Raw genomic sequence first — 19406 nt, forward strand, 5'->3', positions numbered from 1 at the left:
TACTTGTACAGTTTAATCACGACATTCAAAAATGAAAATATAAAAAAAAAAAGTTATATTGTACGTATCCGGATACGTACAATATAACCTTTTTTCAATATTTTCATTTTTTAATGTCTTGATTAAACTGTACAAGTACCGTTACTTTTATGCAATAAAGAGTTTGAGATTATTTTTCCACCTAAACTCCAGTCTTGCCGAAGTCTATTATATAAAAATATCAAACCTGTGTATGTGTTATTTTTCATCTATGCGTAATTTCGATAAATAGTAAACACAGTAAAAGTGTGTGCATTTTAATTATTCACTACAGTTCCCAAATATCATTTTTTTTGGTAAATTTTTAGTTTACTGACCCCTCAGTATTCACCTTAATTTGTCGACTGGGAATATACACCAGAAAGAATAGTTGGAAATAAGTCAAATTTCTACAGCTATGTTCCTTGAAAACTGTGTTACTAAACCTGACATGGTGATATGGGACAAAGGAAAGCATAGCAGTACGTTTGGCACCAGTTTGGTTGCAAAAGTTGCCAGAGTCGGTTTGCACAGCACACTGATCTGCCTTCAGGGCTTCACTCCTGATTTGATAGGTTTACTCCCTTTAGCCATTGACCATTAGCAGCGGTTCCTCCACCTAGATTATTGATGCAGTATAAACATCACCCCCTCACATGATTTAGCCTGCCAATTGAACTGGTGTACCGAGGTGTGATGCTTGGAGTCTACTCTGCTTTCCTTTGGAACACACTAGTGAGGTTGAGAGGGGGGGGTCTTGAGTACTGGTTGGTTGGTTGGTTGGTTGTTTTATGGCATATCAACCCTTTTCAGGTTATTTAATGCCGAATCTGGTGATTTTGAAGAACGATTTTTTAATATAGTATATTTGTTTTTTAAGTTGTATTCTATTTAACCCATAGTTGGGACCCTAACAGGTGCTACCACTCCGGATCAGTGGACCAGGGAGCAATGGCAATTAAAGGGTGGCTCCACACTCCCTAAGGCCTCCAAGCTTGGGCCCTCACCATCAGATATAGTTTAAGGTCATATCCAGGACCCTTGAGTACTGGGCAGATTAGGACCTCCATACACTTTGCCCAGGCTCGCGCCTTGGAGAGGCCACTTCATTGCCGCTGCTCCAGTGACAGAAACAACACGAGAGACAGCAGTTATAAGTTTTGAGCATATTGGTGTAAGTTTAGATGCTACGGGTTGTCTTTGATGGTGGGAGGGATCATCGAAATCCCGACTAGTCAGCCATCGCCTGCCTTAAGCTGAGCAGCCCCTGGTCAATTAGATGCTGACTTGCCATGGTCTGTTTGCTTCATTAGGTGACTGGAGCTAGGACAAAATTCGAAAAGCAGATCAGAAATTGCATCTGCCAAAACCAAATTTTCAAAGCTGCCAGCACTGAGACTGGCAACTTGGAATGTTAGGACCATGTGTCCTGGACTCTCAAATGATCTCCAGCAAATTGATGATGCAAGAAAGACAGCTATAATTAACCGCGATTTAAAGAGGCTCAACATTGACATTGCAGCCCTGCAGGAGACAAGACTCGCAGACAGTGGTAGCATGAGAGAACAGGATTACACTTTCTTCTGGAAAGGCAAGGAACCAGAGGAGCCACACTTACACTATGTTGGACTGGCAGTGACGAACCGCTTACTGTTCGCAGTTGAACTTCCATCCAAAGGTATGCCAAGAATCCTTCCTATGCATCTCTCCAGCAAATCAGTGAATATCCTGAGTATCTACACTCCCACTCTCAAATCTAGTGCTGAGGTAAAGGACGAGTTCTACAAGGAGCTAGAGAGCACCATAAAGAGAATTCCTGCCTCAGATAAACTATACCTCCTTAGTGATTTCAATGCCTGTATCGGATCCGACCGTGACTCCTGGCCTCGTTGCATCGGTCATTTTGGCATCAGCAAGATGAACGAAAATGGACAGACTCCTTGAGTTGGGTACATGTGTACATACAATGACTTATACATCACAAACACATTCTTCCAAACAAAGCCATATCACAGAGTGTTTTAGCAGCACCCCCAGTCCCACCATTGTCACCGACTGAATCTCATCATTACCATAAGAAACTCACTGAATTGTGTCCGGAATACTTGTAGCTACCACAGTGCAGACTGTGATATTGACCACACGCTAGTTGCAGTTAAAGTCTGTATCAAACCTTAGAAAATCCACAACGCCAAGCAAAAAAAATGACCCCGCATAAATGTAGCCTTCACCTCCTTTCCCAATGCATGCACATGCTTTGCAGATTGACCCCAAGAAGCCTTAAAAGACTGTCCCACCCATACAGTGGAAGAGAGATGGGGACACATTCGTGAGGCCATCTACAACTCTGCTAGTGACATCTTTGGTAAGCAGAAGAAGAATGCAGACTGGTTTGAAGCGAGGATCACTGAACTAGAGCCAGTTATCTCAGTTAAACGCGTTGCGCTACTTGAGTATAAAAGAGACCCTTCTGAGAAGACATTTGCTGCACTCAGGAAGGCCAAAAGTGATACCCAGAAGATGCTGCACCAACGAATACTGGCTGAACCTATGTAGCAGCCTCCAACTTTCTGCTGACTGTGGAAACGTTCGTGGGATGTATGCGGGACTGAAGGTGGCCTTCAGTCCAAGTATAGTTAAGACTGCACGCCTGAAGTCAAAATCAGGCAACATCATCACAAACTATGGAAAGCAAATGGAGAGATGGGCTGAATACTATAAGCAGCTATACTCACATGAGAATATCATCACTAATGCAGTAATTGAAGGCATCCCACCCCTGCCAGCAATGGATGAGCTGGATAATCCCCCCCCATCCCTGACGAACTCACTGAAGCCATTGACACCCTTGCTAGTGGTAAAGCTCAAGATGGTGATGGTATTCCACCTGAAATCATCAAGGTCAGCAAAAATACATTCCTTGGTCATCTCTATCAACTTCTGCTCCAGTGCTGGGAAGAGGGTTCAGTTCCGCAAGACATGCGTGACACCAACATTACAACGCTTTACAAAAATAAAGGTGATCGCAGTGACTCTAATAATTACCGCGGCAGCTCTCTGCTCAGCATTGTCGGAAAGGTCTTCGTTCATGTTGTATTAAAAACTCCAGTCACTTGCAGAGAGAGTTTACCCAGAGGCGCAATGCGGTTTTAGAGTAGAAAGGTCAACTGTTGACATGGTATTCTCCTTACGACAACAACAGGAGAAGTGTCGAGACCAGAGGAAACCACTGTACCTCGCTTTTATTGATCTCACAAAAGCATTTGACCTAGTTAGCAGCAGTGGCCTCTTCGTGCTACTACAAAAAATAGGATGTCCCCTCCCCCAAACTCCTGAGAATGATAACCTCTTTTCATGAAGACATGAAGAGCTCTGTCAAATTCAATGAAGCACTTTCAGAATCTTTTCCCATCCTCAGTGGTGTGAAACAGGGCTGTGCTTTTGCTCCAACTCTTTTTTTGGCATATTTTTCTCACTTCTGCTACTATACGCTTTTCATGAAACTGAAGTTGGCGTCTATATTCGCATAAGAGGAGATAGAAGCCTTTTCAACTTGGCCCGTCTACGTGCCAAAACTAAAGTCCGCATGGCTCTCATCAGGGAAATGCTGTTCGCAGATAATGTAGCATTAGCGGCCCATTCTGAGAAAGCCCTCCAACAACTCCTTGAGCACCGTGCTCATGCTTTAGCTACCCTTTGCGACCAAGACCGCCAACCCCCAATATTTCCTCTTGTATCAGAAAACACGCTATGTGATATACGTATATCTGTACGTGATGTTGCCAAGCTAATCAAAAACCTTGATTCCAGTAAAGCAACTGGCCCTGATGGTATTCCAATTATAGTACTCAAAAAACTTCAACCTGAACTAGCGCCCATACTTACAAAACTGTTTAAACGTTGTCTTAAGGAGAATAGTTTCCCATCTCCCTGGAAAATCTCATCAGTATGCCCTGTATTTAAGAATTCAGGTGATCGCTCATCCCCCTCTCAGTACAGGCCAATAAGTCTCCTGTGCGTCATGAGTAAGTTGCTAGAATCTGTATTAAATACAGAAGTAATCAAACATCTCAACAAAAATAACCTTCTTAGTGACACTCAATATGGTTTCCGTTCTGCTAGATCTACAGCAGATGTCCTTACAGTTATATCGCATAGGATTAGCAAATCTCTCGACGGTGGCAATCTTTCTAGGGCAATTGCTCTTGACATATCTAAAGCCTTTGATAGGGTATGGCATAAAGGTTTACTTCATAAGATCGCTAGCTATGGTATAGCTGGAAAAGTCTTCTCAATTATTAAATCATTTCTTTCTGATAGATTCATAAGAGTAGTAGTTGAGGGGCAAAAATCAGAAGCTCACAATATTAATGCTGGTGTCCCTCAGGGATCCATCCTGGGCCCAACTCTTTTCCTGATCTACATTAATGATCTTCCAAATCATATCCTTACATCATTTGTAGACATTTATGCTGACGACACTACCATTTATGGTACCACATCTAAGACAGTAAACGAGCAAGTTCTCTCCAATTCTCTCTCCTCTGATCTTGAGCACGTAGTACAATGGGGAAAGGAGTGGCTGGTTACTTTTAATGCATCTAAAACCAAGCTTCTCTCTTTACATCATCAACATTCTAATCCACATTTGTCATCAATTGAAATGAATGGCTCTCGTCTTCAGGAGGCCTCAAGTTTTGACAAGCTTCTGGGCTTGACCATTACTCCTGATCTTAAATGGAACACGTATATCAAATCTGTTGCCAAGGCCGCTGGAAAAATGGTGGGATCTTTCTATCGATCCAGTAGATATCTCACTGCTGATGCTATTCTCTATCTATATAAGAGCCAGGTACGTCCAAGGATGGAATACTGTTGCCACATCTGGGCAGGAGCTGCTAGAAAGAACTTGTCCTGCCTTGATAGAGTTCAAAATAGACTTCGTAGCCTCGTAGGAGATGTCCTTTTCTCCTCCTTGCAACCTCTATCTCACAGAAGAGATGTTGCGAGTTTGTCTCTGATGTATCGTTATTTTCATGGAAAGTGTTCAACTGAGCTTCAATCTATGGTCCCCCCTCGCCAAACTTTCACAAGAAACACTCGTCTAGCTGTAAACACTATCAATAATTTCCCCCACTCTTTATCTGTGCCTAAACCTAAACGTAGATTCCATGAACAAAGCTTCTTTCTTAGAACTGCACGCCTGTGGAATTGTCTTCCGTTTTCCTGCTTTCCGGCTGACTACAATATGGTTTTGTTCAAGTCTAAAGTAAATAAGTTCTTGATGAGCCGTTCCATATAAGTTATTAAATTTACCAAATTTTCATTACTAATGATTACTATATTGACCAACTTCTACTGTACACTCTTTAACCCTTATCCTTGAGTGGCCTCTGGGCCTTGATAATGTGGTGATGCCTTTGTAAAAAAAAAAAAAAAAAAAAAAAAAAAAAAAAAAATAATAATATATAATGACACATGACAGAAATCAGAGTATTTAGGTTATACAAACCGAGTATACAAGCTTATATATTGTAGTACTTACCTTCATCTTTGTTTATTCACCCTAATTTCCTTATCCCCTTTTCTTTCATTCACCCTTCATTCCTTACTTTCTTTCATCTATATATTTCTTCATTTTTTTTTTTTTTTTTTTTTTTATAAATTACTTTTCCTACCCGGGTATATAAAGATCTTATATCCATACATGCACACACCCAAAAATATCCATATGCATACATTATTACGAGGTTCACTCAAAAACAATCTATTACTCGTTTGGTTACAAATATACCTTCATACAGGTACTTGTTTCGGTTAGTAATACCATAACTGCTCGATGAAGTAGAATATTAAGCGACTTACGTAACCCATACCAGTATGATCATAGTTGCGACCTCACTTATCCTCTTTGTGGGGGGGGGGTATTTGATGGGGGTTAGTTGTACTCATAGTTGTTCTAGTCTACTAATTTAAAGTTCTTTAAGTGCGTGTATTCTGAAATGTTTGCAGGATATAGCAGTTTCTTTTTTAATATTTAATAATTTTTCTCTGTCTTTAAACCTAGTTATCTCAAGTTTTTCTGATAAGCATAATAAACATGGTGAGTTCAATGAGTGGCAAGTATTGGCGCTCCTAATAATCTTCCATTCTATACTAGGTGTTTTATTTTCTCTAACTAATTTCCAGTAATATAACGATAAGGAAGTGTCCTTTTCATATGTTTGATTATTCATCGAGCGTGTATGTCCATAGAATCTATTTTTGAAAGTCATTTAGGTACTCCCTATGTAGAATCTTTCGTCCCTTGGGTTCTCCACCGGGAAAATCCTAGCTTGGTATACTACTGATGAGGTCAGACATTCATTTTTTATTGGGCATTCCTCAGGCTTTTTACAGTTACATTTATTCACCGCAGTGTTTGCACTATTATTTTCATTTTCTCTATTAGTCGTCTTTAAAATTCTTCCATTATGCTTTTTTATAATCCTTTCTAAGTTATCACTACAGCTATAACTTAATTTTAATGTATTTTTATTAAATATTTTATGTAATATATTATTTGGTGGGCAATGCTTGTTAATAAGTTGTAAAAATTTTGTACCAAGTTTTGTTTTCAACATAATATTAAAGGGGGGTGTGAACCAAATAATTTTCCTCCCACGATTTCTAGATACATTTGTGCTAGTGTTAGTTACTTTATATTTTATCTCTATGTCCTTATACCCACTATTTTTAAGTGCTGTATTATAAATAGCTTTGCAATCATTGAAAGTTACTTCATTAGATGAATTGTTACTTATTCTACTTTCAATAGATAATGGTATATGTTTAATAATGGATGGTGGATGGTTAGACTGCGGGTGTATATAAATAGGATTAGCATTATCCTTCATATATGGTTTATAAGTATTCGAATCCAGATCTAAAGTAACGTCAAGGAAATTAACCTGTTTTAAGTTAGCATTAACTTCTACTTTTAGGCCAAAATCTTTCATGTCCCTATGGATTGCTCTCCTAATCTGATCAGATTTAACACTTGTAGCATTCCTCACTATTATGAGCCCATCATCACGATATAGGCCCATGTCCCTTCTATCTTCCCTTTTTATATATCTGTGTGTATGTTTGTATATGGATGTATTTCTGTGTGTATTGTATGTAGATGTATGTGTATGCATATATATTTCTGAACTATTAGAATAGGCTGCCTCGTATATGATTGTTGTAACAATATAGACTACAAGAATGTATGAATGTTGTTTTTATATATATGTTATATGTGTATGTATATGTGTGTATTTATATATGTATGTATGTGTGTATGTGTTTATATATATATATATATACACCCGTCTGGAGTGTGGTAGCATACTATTACATGTACGAAGGGGTTACCACGCTACAGAAGTAAAGAAAAATGCTATTATTCGTCTCTGTATGTCTGTAATGTGTGTGTGTGTGTGTGTATATATGCGCGGGTGTGGCAAAGTGTAGGCATTTATAAGTATATTGATATATGTATATACGTACATGTGGGGTTTAGATAACTTTCGTGTTTTATATTTATTCATATTTTGTTTGTTTATTTGTTTTAATTTTATTTTATTTTATTTATTTTTATTCAATTTTAATTTTTGTTTTGTTTTATTTACCTTAATGTAATTTTAACTCTATTCATGCGTAGTTTCAGAGTTATTGTCTAGTTTCAGTATGTGTGTTGTGAATAAAAAAAAAAAAAAGCGTACAGCATGGATTCGCTTTTGGATATATGTATTAATGTGTATGTGTGTGTGTGGCGGTGTCTGTGTGTGTGTGTGTGTGTGTGTGTGTGTGTTGTACGTGTGTTGCATGTGTGTGTGGGTGGATGTAGATTAAAAGGCACCGGTCAGTACTTAGCTGACCATCGCTAAGGTTCTTAACTTACAGACTCCAAGACAAGAAAACTAAATTCTCAAGTACCTTATGCCATAAAAACCAAAAGTTAGGTTGGAAGCGGAAGGGGAAATGGAAAAGATGTTTATTATCTTCAAAGACCTCACTCATCCTTTTACCGTCTTTTATGACTCCCACCCAGGTTGCATGCTAACTTGATAAACGAAATAGGAAAATGTATTTGGTGGAAATATCACTTTCGACTGTAATTCTTGGTCTGAAGACATAATCCCCCAACGTGGGTGACTACAGAAACATGTATGCACATATGTAGCCATTAATGTTTGTATAAATAAAATTAATATACCTGCTCTGTTCACTCATTGAGCACTATTTTGGTAGACACATGTTGTTTCATTGGATGTACTTCTAGAAAACTAAACTCTATTGGCTTTATATATATATATATATATATATTTTTTTTTTTTTTTTTTTTTTTTTTACCTCCTTACATCAAGTTACTTCATGCCTTCTCTGGAGCGATTTCTATTTAAAAAAAAAAAAAAAAAAAATTCAGTCGAGTGATAAAATGTAAGCATTTTAGAAACAATATGATGTGACCCCATTTAACCGATGACGTGACACGAGGAAGTAGAAAATATTGTTTGTTAAATATATTTTCTTTATTTAGGTTACTTTGTGTATCTTCTGAAGATGATGAATATTTTATTATTCAAAAATTTGGAAAACAAAAAAAATTTACTTTTATTTTTAATAATAGTAATATTTATTAAAAAATAATTTAATACTCGTTAGGTCCTTCTAGCTATTAAATCTTAAAGAAAAAAACTTCTTTTTTTTTCTAGTTTGTATTATTGGGACTACTGTTCTCATCTTGAGTCTTATTCTCCCAACGTTTTAGTTGATGGAATCTTTAACCTTCTTAAGGTGTATCATGCCAAACTCTGGAATCTGGACAGAAATTAATAAAACCCTTTATTTAATCCATAGGAGTAGCTTGTTCGTGCTCCATCAACCATGACTGAATAGAAGTTTTAAGTAATTTGCAAATGTTCTCATCTTATAGTTATCACAAAGACAAGATGTGCCTATTGACCTTGGTCTTGAAAAGATCAAGCTTATAGGTAGGAGGAAACTGCCAGCAGAAGAGAGTTCCACAAGCCTGCAATTCTTGGAAAGAAGTTACTGGAAGAGAAAGCTGTATTGCACAGTGGTATTAAAACAATAAATTGGTGGGAACCACTAGACTAACGAGTCAAATGAACAAAAGAAGCAAGGAATAGATCAGACAATTCTGAAGAACATATACCATAATAATATAGAAAAGACTCGGACTAGCAAATCACGTCTGCATGAGAGAGCGTGCAAAAGAGAAAGGGTGGGCATGTGTATCTTGTCAAACTCTAAACTCTAGATGGAATTTTGAAAAGAATCCACGGAGGTAGCACGTTCTTCTTCCCTCACACGGAGGTAGCACGTTCTTCTTCCCTCAGCCATGACTGGGTATAAAGCTTCAGCCTCCAGAAGTGTCACTTAGAACTGAATTACCTAGTACTTTATCCATTACGCAATGGGTCTTTGCAAACCCATCTTCTATATATCTTCTATATATATAAAAGCGAAAATGTATGTGTGTTTGTGTGTATGTATGTTTGTGTGTCTGCTAAAAACTTTTGACAGACACAACAAAAATTCACAAACTTGGTCTCATATGAAAGCCCCACCTTCTGGACGACAAATATCGAAAAATTGGCCCAAAGTGACCATCAGAAGTGCGTCAACTGATCAATTTTCTGCAGGGGGGGCAAAAAAGTGACATTTTAATGTTAAACATTACATATTTTTAAATCGATTTATAACTGCCCCAAAAAATACAGTCGTCAACTCTTCTACATAAAGTATACACGCGGCCGTTTATTTTGGGTCAACTTGTATTTAAAACCCGCTGAGTCATGTCACGTGATCTTGACGTCAACAACCTCTAATGGCGGTCTGAATTTACAATTTAAAAATGTTTTTATCGGTAAAAAAAAAATTAATTAAAGCTAAACTATGAATTTCTACACTGTGGCAATGTTACCAAAGTTATTACCACATTCAAAATAGGTAGATACGATAGTTAAACAAAAAATAAAGCCAAGCCAAACATGTGAAGTAAAAAAAAAAAAAAAAAAATATGCTTACAAAAAATATTAACGAAGTTTTAAAAAATAAAAACAGCCAGATGCCATTTTCTAGTCTTTAGAGTAAGGAAGATGAAATGAGAGAGAGAGTGAGTGAGAGAGACACGCAAACAGAGAGAGAGTGAGAGAAACGTTAACTTTTTAACCCCGGAATCGACAGGGGGGAGGGTCAACAACGCATGCGTCAGATGACGTCATGATGTCGTGACCTGATTTACTCTAAATAGTTTATATACGCCGCTTTAGCGCAGGTAGTTAAGGCCTTGGTTCATTATTTAAATGTTTTGGGTTCAAATCGTGGTGTGAGATGTCTTCTTTTTTTTTTTCTTTTTTTTTTTTTCGATTTTTTAAATTTAAATATTGAACCCTGTATTATTTAAGCCATTTTTCACGTAAAGTTCGTTTGTTTTTCTGTTTTAATCGTTCGTTTGCCTTAAGTTATTTTTTTTTTACCCCCCCCCCCCCCGCTTAATTAAAACGTAGTTTTCTTTTCTTACTTTGCTTAAAACAATACTTACATCGTCATCGTCGTAACGCTCAACGACTTTCAAACATCTTTCACTTCTGGCTGGCCAATTTTATTTTCAAACTTCGCCTCGGGGGTTCGGCTTCGATCTTACCCCCCCCGGTTTCTTTTTTATTTAACGTCACACACCCCTACAAGCACCCGGGCAACGCCGGGTACCCCTCGCTAGTCATATAATAAAGTACAATGACAAATTGCTTAAGATTTTTATCTGGTCATGCAATTAAAGTTTACTACCCCCATGGATTAAATATAGGGTTTCATTCAAAATATTGTCCAGATTCCAGAGTTCAACAAGATACACATAAAAAAGGTCAGAGGTTACATCGGCCTATTGTGAGAATGGCACAAGATGAAAACAATAGTTTCAATAATCCAAATAATAAAAATTATCAATCCTCATCTTAAAAATTCAGAAATATATTTTTTTTTATTTTGTTTTTATAGTTTGAGAAACAAAATTTAAACTTAAAGAAATTTTTCTTTTAGTTTTTAAAACCTTTTTTTTCTTTACTTTTTTCTTTTCCTCGCTTATCTTTACTTTTTTTACTTCTAATCTTTTTACTGTTTTAAATATTTTAAAAACGCTTTTTTTTCTTCCATTTTAAATATGCCGATTTTTTTTTTCTGACCATCTGCCCACTTTATGAGAAACATTTTTAAATTACAATATTTTTCTTTTAATTTTTAAAAACTTTAATTTTTTTCTCTTTTCCTTTATTTTTTCTTTACTTTTAATATTTTTACTGTTTTAAACTTTTTAGATATCTTTTTTTTTTTCTTTTTTTTTTTTTTTTTTTACCATTCACTCACGCCTACCCCCTTTTCAACCATTTAACCTTTCTTTGGTTTTAATTTGTTAAGCTTATGTAAATAGTCTTTGATTAAACAAAAACACCTCATAGCACAAATCTTTATCAGAAAATAATTCATGTGAACAATTACTTATTTGATTTATTCATTTTTTTTTCTCTAGAAATCTGAGCCATCACATGAGTACAAGAGTGATGTCACCATATTCGAGGTGAGTTGTTTCATTATTAAAGTCTAACTAGGTAGCCTACCCGGCATTGTAACCTATTTCTATTATAAACTTCTATCACTCTCTATCCATTCTCTCCCCAAACCTTTTTCTCCTCTGCCTAGCCCATTCCTCTCAAAGCTGGACATGTACACATGTACAACTCTCATTTATATAAATAAATTCCTTGAGTAATGCATTTTCTTTCCTAATTAGTACATAATATGTACATCATAATGACGTTGACACGCCGGTTTTTGCCAGATCACTGAAGTTAAGCAACAATGAGTCTGGCCAGTACCAGATGGGTGACCATTTTAGGAACACTAGGTGATGTATGTACTCACTGCTTATCTTGACATTGTTCTCAGTCATCTTTTATTTTTTTTTACTTAGGAGTCATCACTTATTAGGACCCAATGACCACTCAAGGATAAGGGTTAATGAATCTAAGATGGTAGTGTAGTAATCGTTAATGGTGTAGATTGGCTATAACTGGATTATTTATGGAGATGGCTCAACAAGAACTTGTTTACATTGGATTTAAAGGCTACCTTGTTGTATTTAATGGGGAAGCAGACCAGCAGAACAGTGTTCCACATGCAGGCAGTTCTGGGAAAGAAGCTTTGTTCATGGAATCTGCATTTAGATTTAGGGACAGATGGAGAGTGGGGGGAAATCATATAATTATTGTAGCTAGTCTGGTGTTTTTTTATAAAAGTTTTGCTCGGGGGAGGGGGGGTATAGATTGGAGTGTAGTCGAACTTATATATATTTGCAGCTGGAATTAAAACCAATGCTGACTCAGAAGAGATGTGGTTGGGGATTGCGCAACTCTTGCCACAAAAATTTCATGTGGAGACACTCTTCAGTGGGTATCGATAATCTGTGAAGACTGAACAGAGTTGTTTTAGTACCTAATAACACTGAAAAAAAACAACCTCCTCGTCTGATGAAACCTGCCCCAGTAGGCCGTCGGCCCAAGGCAAAAATTATCACTTTTAAGATACATAAGGGGTGGGGATTATTTTTGGATATAATGTGTATAAAGTCTTAAGAAAGCTTGAAAAATTTGGTAAAACTTGTGGAGTATGCACTGTTTTACAGCTGTCGTAAAAATGGAATGGAAATTTAAATTGCGTTCCATTTAAAATTCAATACATTTTTACATTACGTCCAACTCATCGTTCACATTCGACATGTCAACTTTTATAAGTTTTTGGGTATGCTGACAAGGTTAGGGGTGTCTATTCTGAAAACAGTTCTTAACATGGGGAGGTTGGCGAGTCTATTCTGAAAGCCGTTCTTAACATGTAAATGTAACCGAAAACCTATAAAAGTCGACATTTCCAATGTAAAATACCAAAAAGTATACCAAATTGACTTTGTTTAAAAATTAAGTATTTTCGTTTTTGTTGATAAAATTTTATTTTGATACAAAAAAAAAATTTTTTTTTTATACATAAAAAGTATGATTGTTGAATGTCATTCTTTCAAGTACTTTCGTTTTTGGAGGGTACAATTAAAAAAAAAAAAAAAAAAAAAGATGGAACGAAATTTAAATTTTCGTTCCATTTTTACAACTCTAAAGCAGTGCATACTCCGCAAGTTTTACTGAAAATTGTTCACAGGCAAAATTTTGGTGCATTAATTAATAATTTGAATTTTAATCGTTAAATTAGATCCTAACTTTTGAGTTCTGTACATAAAAAAAAGTAACATCTCACATTTTCTTAATTTTATTTTTGCACTTTTCGAAATCAAGACTTAATTTATTATAATAAATAAATAAATAGGAAATTACCAAGTGTTCAGAGAGAGTGAAATATGTTAGAATATTTTTCATTTTAAACAGCAATATTGAAAATATATAAAAATCCATCATCTGCTTCAAAGAATCATAAAATAAATATAAATTATCGATCAATACTTTTCAGAATTTCAATGCTTTCAAGTAATCTAATTTTGGTAAATTTGTAGATGAACACTCTATTATTCCTCTCCCCACCTCTATGATTTTCTATTTTAGACGAGTACTTTTGCTGGAAAGAAAAGTATTTTAGAATTTTAGGATAGGGATTAGTTTCAGGTATAAATGTAATGTAAAATGACATCTCATTTCTGGACCATTCTGATCTTTTAAGGAAACTAACTAATCTTTTTACCACTAACCCTAAGTCTGAGTGGCAAGGACATAAAATGATATGTAATAGTCTAAAAAAGTAGAATCTCCCAAAAAAGAACATGCATAATTTATCTGACATAGTAAAAAGGGGGAAAAATGGTTACCTGCTTTAAGACAAGGGATCATTGTACATTAAATTTATATGCGAAACTGATCCAAATTCTAAATTGTCTTTTTGTTTCTTTTTTTCTGTCAAATTTTTCAGAATATTCATACGTAATCGCCTAAAATAGAATCTCAATTTTGGGGGATGTTAATCTACAATAATTTTATCTGTTAGGTTCTGATATGCAAATTTGTTTATTTTTAATATACAGCAACAGTTTAAAGAGCTTTTGTAACAAAAATCTTGCTGATTCTCTCACTTCTCATCTGGAGCATAAGGTGCAATGAGGGGAAATTAGCTTGTTAATTTGAACCAAGCTTTTCTGCTTTCACTACCAATGCTCAGACCCTTTTTTCAGTTCCACTTAAAATTCTAGGACTTCATACCAGATCTAAAATAAGACTTGTGTCCAATCTATTTCTAAGGCTGCTGAAAAAAATGGATGGATCTTTTTACTGCTTCAAAAGTATAAACTCTTGATGCAATATGCTAACTTCACAAAACTCATATACATCCTAAGTTGGAGTGCTGTTTCCAAATTGAGGTGTTGCTTTAGAGCATTTTTTCATTCTTTGACAGAGTTTAAAAAAAAAAATCAACTTCATAATATAATGGAGAGAGTTATCTCTTCTTTACAGCCCCTTTCTTACAGAAGACACCTTGCTAGTCTTTCTGTACTCTATCATTATTTTTATGAAGGGTGCAAGACCGACATTTAATCTTTGGTTCCTTCCTATCAGACGTCCATAAGTAAAAACATAACGGCAAAAAATTTTCCTTTTTACGTCAGTTTTTATAAGCAGTTTCTTTCCAAGAATTTTCCATCTCTGAAACACATTACTGCAGAAATGCTTCTTTTTGGATTACAACTTGTTGTCTTCAGTTTAAATGGCATCAGACACATTGTCATAAATAACCAAATTTTATTCAATTTATCATTTTCAATCCACATGCAGTATCTTTCAACTGACAATATATTTATTTCACTAAACATTATCTTGAGCAGCATTTTGCTTTGATAAGTATTGGCTCATCAGTAACAAATAAATGCATTACGCATTAAAGTTTTTTAATTTCATGCATGATTATATAAATATTCATTGGTTTTATTAATGATTCACCGGAGGATTTGATTGTAGAATGTAAACTAAGAAATAAAAATTTTCTTTTTTAACACAGAAATTTAGCTGCGGATGGTTTTAAACTATGCAAAAATAATTAAAATTTGAATCAAATCTTCTGGATTTATCAAATAAGGGTTGGATATTATTTTAAATTTAAACTTTTTATCTGTAAGTTATTGACTTCAAAAGCACATGAAACTGTTGAATATATTTATTTTACACGGTCTCAAGATATCAACAGTGCATGACTACTGAATAGAAAAAAAAGATGAGCTCTGCATTTTAACTTCATTGACTATCTTTGCCAATTAGATTAAAACATGAAAAAAGCCAGATCTGATAAAAAGTAAAACTAATGTGCAGAGTATTTAGAAAAACAGAAAAGCTTGTAAAATGTTCATAAATTTTTAAATTACCAGAAGAAAATGGAACACACTTCATGCAAATGAAAAAAATCAAGATCGTGTAGCAATCGATGAGTAGTACAATAATTCCTAATACTTGACGAAACAAATCAAAACTGAACAGACTTGTAAAGCATTTAAGGTTTTTGTCAAATTTGTTCACAACCGAATAATTGAAACCAAGAAAATAATGAGAATGAATGAAAAGTTTAAAAGACTTTGTCAATCAGATATAAGAAATGAGTCAGGTTGATACTTACTCATATAAAACAGGATTATTTAAGACAAAAGTTGATTAAAAATTTCCTCAATTGTGTTAAGTAGTCCTAAAATGAGACCACAGGTTAACATTGATAACTCAAAAACTAAAGACTGAAATTTTGAATAATGATTGCTGTTACAAAATAGCATCAGATTCATACATTGGAATTTAAAACATCGGAAATTGAAATACCACAAAATTTTCAGCTTTGATGAAACTCTTCAAGGTCAAAGCTATATTACATGGAGGACTTCATTAGCTACAATTTGGGCAAAGCAATGAGTCTCTATGATGGAGAGAACCAAAGTTATTGCTAAAAATATGGCTTTCACCTTTTCTTTGACCTTGACCTTTAACCTTTAAGCTAGATATCTAAAAATTAAATCAGTTCTAATTTGGATCATGATCAATATTTTGACCAAGTTTAGTGATGATTAATTGAGCAGTGTGACCTCCAGGCTATACCAAAATAAACAAACAAACATAGTTATAAACATGACTGAAAACATAACCTCTTCGGTGGAGGTCCAAATAACTATAATTTTGTGTGATGAGTCATATTGGTAGAATATAAATGCCTCTACATGAGAAATATCCAAATTTAACAAAAATTTATTTTTAAGTTATACACGTAAAATATGTAATCATCATTACAGAAAATGCCTTAAAAAAAGCTTTTTTTTCTACAAATAATCTTGGCTATGAAATAGACTATAAAGATTAAATCCAATATCCATATAATAGATAATGAAGTTAATTGGGAATAAAATGTACTCAACTACATCTTTGTATGTTTACTGCATTTACAAGAACAGCAGCCATATTTAAAAATGGCCAACAATCATTCAAATACAACATTACTAACTTAAACCGTAATAGCATTGGGTGCTGCTAGGGTTTAAGTTATGTTGTATTTGAATGATTCTTGACATTTTTAAATATGGCTGCTCTTCTTGTGAATACGCAACATTTATGCTTATGAAAAATAGTATGATGTTCAGAAGTCTATTGGCATTCATTTGCTACCATTTTTTTCCTTCACCCTCAACCGAGATCACAGAATCAAAAATCTAAAGGGATTTTGACCTTTGGGCCCATAGCCTACAGTTGACCCCCCCCCTTAGAATTTATATTGTTTTTCTAAAATTTGGCTATTATTCATCCAGAGTAACACTGATCAAGAAGATATCAACTTTGTGGGTGTTTGTTTTGTAGTATTTGACTTTTAGCTGGACATACAAGCATACACACATACAACTGCCCTTTATATTATAGAAGATAAAATTTGAAATACTAGACAAATGTTGGAAGCACAATATTCTGCCAAAATATGGAGATTTAGAAAGATGTTTGAATGTTCTGATTATCAATCACCGCAGATGAAGTTGATTACAGTGGATCCTACGTTTTGGAGAAACAGGGCCCACTCTCTCTACTAGGCAAGCATTGATTTTACATATGCACAAAGCGTCATATGCTAGACATATTTGCCTTACAAGTGGCATTCTGGATTTTTTTTTTTTTTTTTTTTTCAATGCTTATGCAAATTGGACATCTAAAGAATTTTAGTAATTATGGAGATTTCTTAAGTTGTGACATGTATAGTTACTTGTATGAAGAACAAAGCAAACTTTTTTGCATGGAATTTATTTCTTGATGGTCCGAAAAGGGCGATATTTTTTAATTGTTTACTCATTCCAGTTTTTTTTTTTTTTTTTTTTTTTTTTTTTTTTTTTTTTTAGGTAAGGGGAGAAATTGCAAATGGCGGATAATAAATTGCTTTTTTTTTTTTTGTTTTTTTTTTTTTTTTGTTTTTTACTACCCCAAACAAGGCATATTGCATCTTGGATGCAAGAGGCTACTATTTGGGATCATATCTATAGGGGATTGAGCAATTAAGCAGTGAGATATTTGTCAACATATCATTTAAATTTCTGCATATTAATACGGTCAAGAAAGCAGGAAACAGGGAGAGACGTTCAAAGTCTAGCAGCCTGAGGGAAGAAACTATTAGAGTAGAGTTTTCTGGCATTTAAAGGACTTCAATGGTAAAGGGGTAGAATTTTACTTGCTAGTCAGGTTAGTTGGGAGTATGTACATCTAGGGAGCACAAGTATTATGAGTTCATCAGAGCACATTCCATTAAAGTACTCTTAACAGGTTGGAGCTTATAAAAGGCACAGGAGTGATAGGACAAAGATTGGAGCTTGGCTGATAATTCGAAACCTATTAGATTTGAGATTTTTGTTTTACCCTGTCTGAGAGTCAGAGATACCAGTGGTAGATGCAGCAGCCCAGATGTGGCAACAAAACTCCATGTATGAGCAAATGGTGGTTTGTAGAGATACAGGATGCTCTCAGGTTGCTACCTGAGCTTAGAGTTAGTGATAGTTTTAGTGCTCTTTTAGTTTTGTTTTTTTGTAAAGGAAAAAAGACTGCAAATGGAGGATGTAAGCTGATGAATTGGAATCTGTCATATTTGCATGGAAGCAAAGAAGTAGTAGGAAGTGATTTTGTCAAAATAGAAGGAAGTGGGTGCTTCTTCTTTCTTTTTTAGTTATAACTAAAAACTTGTACAAATCAGAAATTTGCAAAAGGTAAACTGATGAAAGGATCAGATTTTCAAAATATATTTCTCCACATTTTATTGTCTGCATGTCTCACCAAATTCTGGAACTTATCAAAACTTTGGATTCTCTATTAAATTCTTAGATGTCTATTCTGCATTTGTACCATATTTCTTTCTCTTCTAATATAGTTTCTCTCTCAAGGCTTCCTATTCTACTATTCGATTGATAGGAGGACAGAAATAGATAATAACTTTGCCACAAGTGGCTTTGCACCTTCACTTAAAACCTCTGCACAAAAGGACAAGTCCTGAAGTCAGTAACTATTATACCAGTCCCACTTCCAATATATGGTTGGTTTACAGAAATTTTCAAAAGGTTTGGCAGCTTAAGTGATGGAAATTTTCCAAAAATTTGACTGATCAGACTGCTAAAAATTTTTTTTAAAGGTCCAGCTATTCTGGCTGGTTGGGTTACCTAAATTTTGTGAGAGAAGAAAGTGAACCTTGTGTTTACTTTCGGTTGCCTTGTAGCTCGCACTTTACTTATTTTATTCCTTTAGTCCTCACATTCTTCCATGAACGATGTTTCTGGCAAAGAGGGAAGAATTCCTGTTTTCTAGATTGGAATCTATCCATCTAACATTTAGTGTTGGCTAGTTTTTTGACATTAATGTGAATTTTTGTTCTTGTTTTTTTTTTTTTTTTTTTTTTTTTAGGGGACGGGGGAGCTCCTTACATTGAGTGGCTTGATGCCTCGTTTAAAAAAAAAAAAAAAAAAACTTCAAAAGATCCTAACTCGTAAAGTTGTGAATTTTCTTCAACTAATCAACTAGGTTTTCACCCACATATTTTTTGATCTTGCTCAATTTTTTTATTCACTTGTTGCTCACTCCATCTGGGAGTCAGATGATGGAGTTCAGTTTCAATCACTGAAATTGTTATTTGAATACTGTTTTATATAAATAAATATTTATTTATTCAAATTCTGATTTTCGACCTATATAAGAGTCTTCAACAGGAAAATACATTTTTTAAAAACTTTTTTTCTAATTAAAAAAAAAAATGATTTGAAAACATTTTTTATTAATTTAGAAAAAATTATTTTTCATTTT

At 34.8% G+C, this 19406-nt stretch overlaps 1 protein-coding gene across 1 annotated transcript in view; it reads left to right on the forward strand.

Annotated features, from left to right (window-relative positions):
* Positions 1-19406, forward strand: part of LOC145286220 (H(+)/Cl(-) exchange transporter 7-like) — a 142048-nt gene that overhangs the window by 5291 nt on the left and 117351 nt on the right. Inside the window, exon 3 of the mRNA XM_080135028.1 lies at positions 11600-11647. Coding sequence (XP_079991154.1) covers positions 11600-11647 — 48 coding nt within the window. The remainder of the gene's footprint in view (positions 1-11599; positions 11648-19406) is intronic.

Source organism: Euprymna scolopes, chromosome 10, assembly GCF_053919585.1.
Source record: "Euprymna scolopes isolate OS-2025 chromosome 10, ASM5391958v1, whole genome shotgun sequence".
NCBI lineage: Eukaryota > Metazoa > Mollusca > Cephalopoda > Sepiida > Sepiolidae > Euprymna > Euprymna scolopes.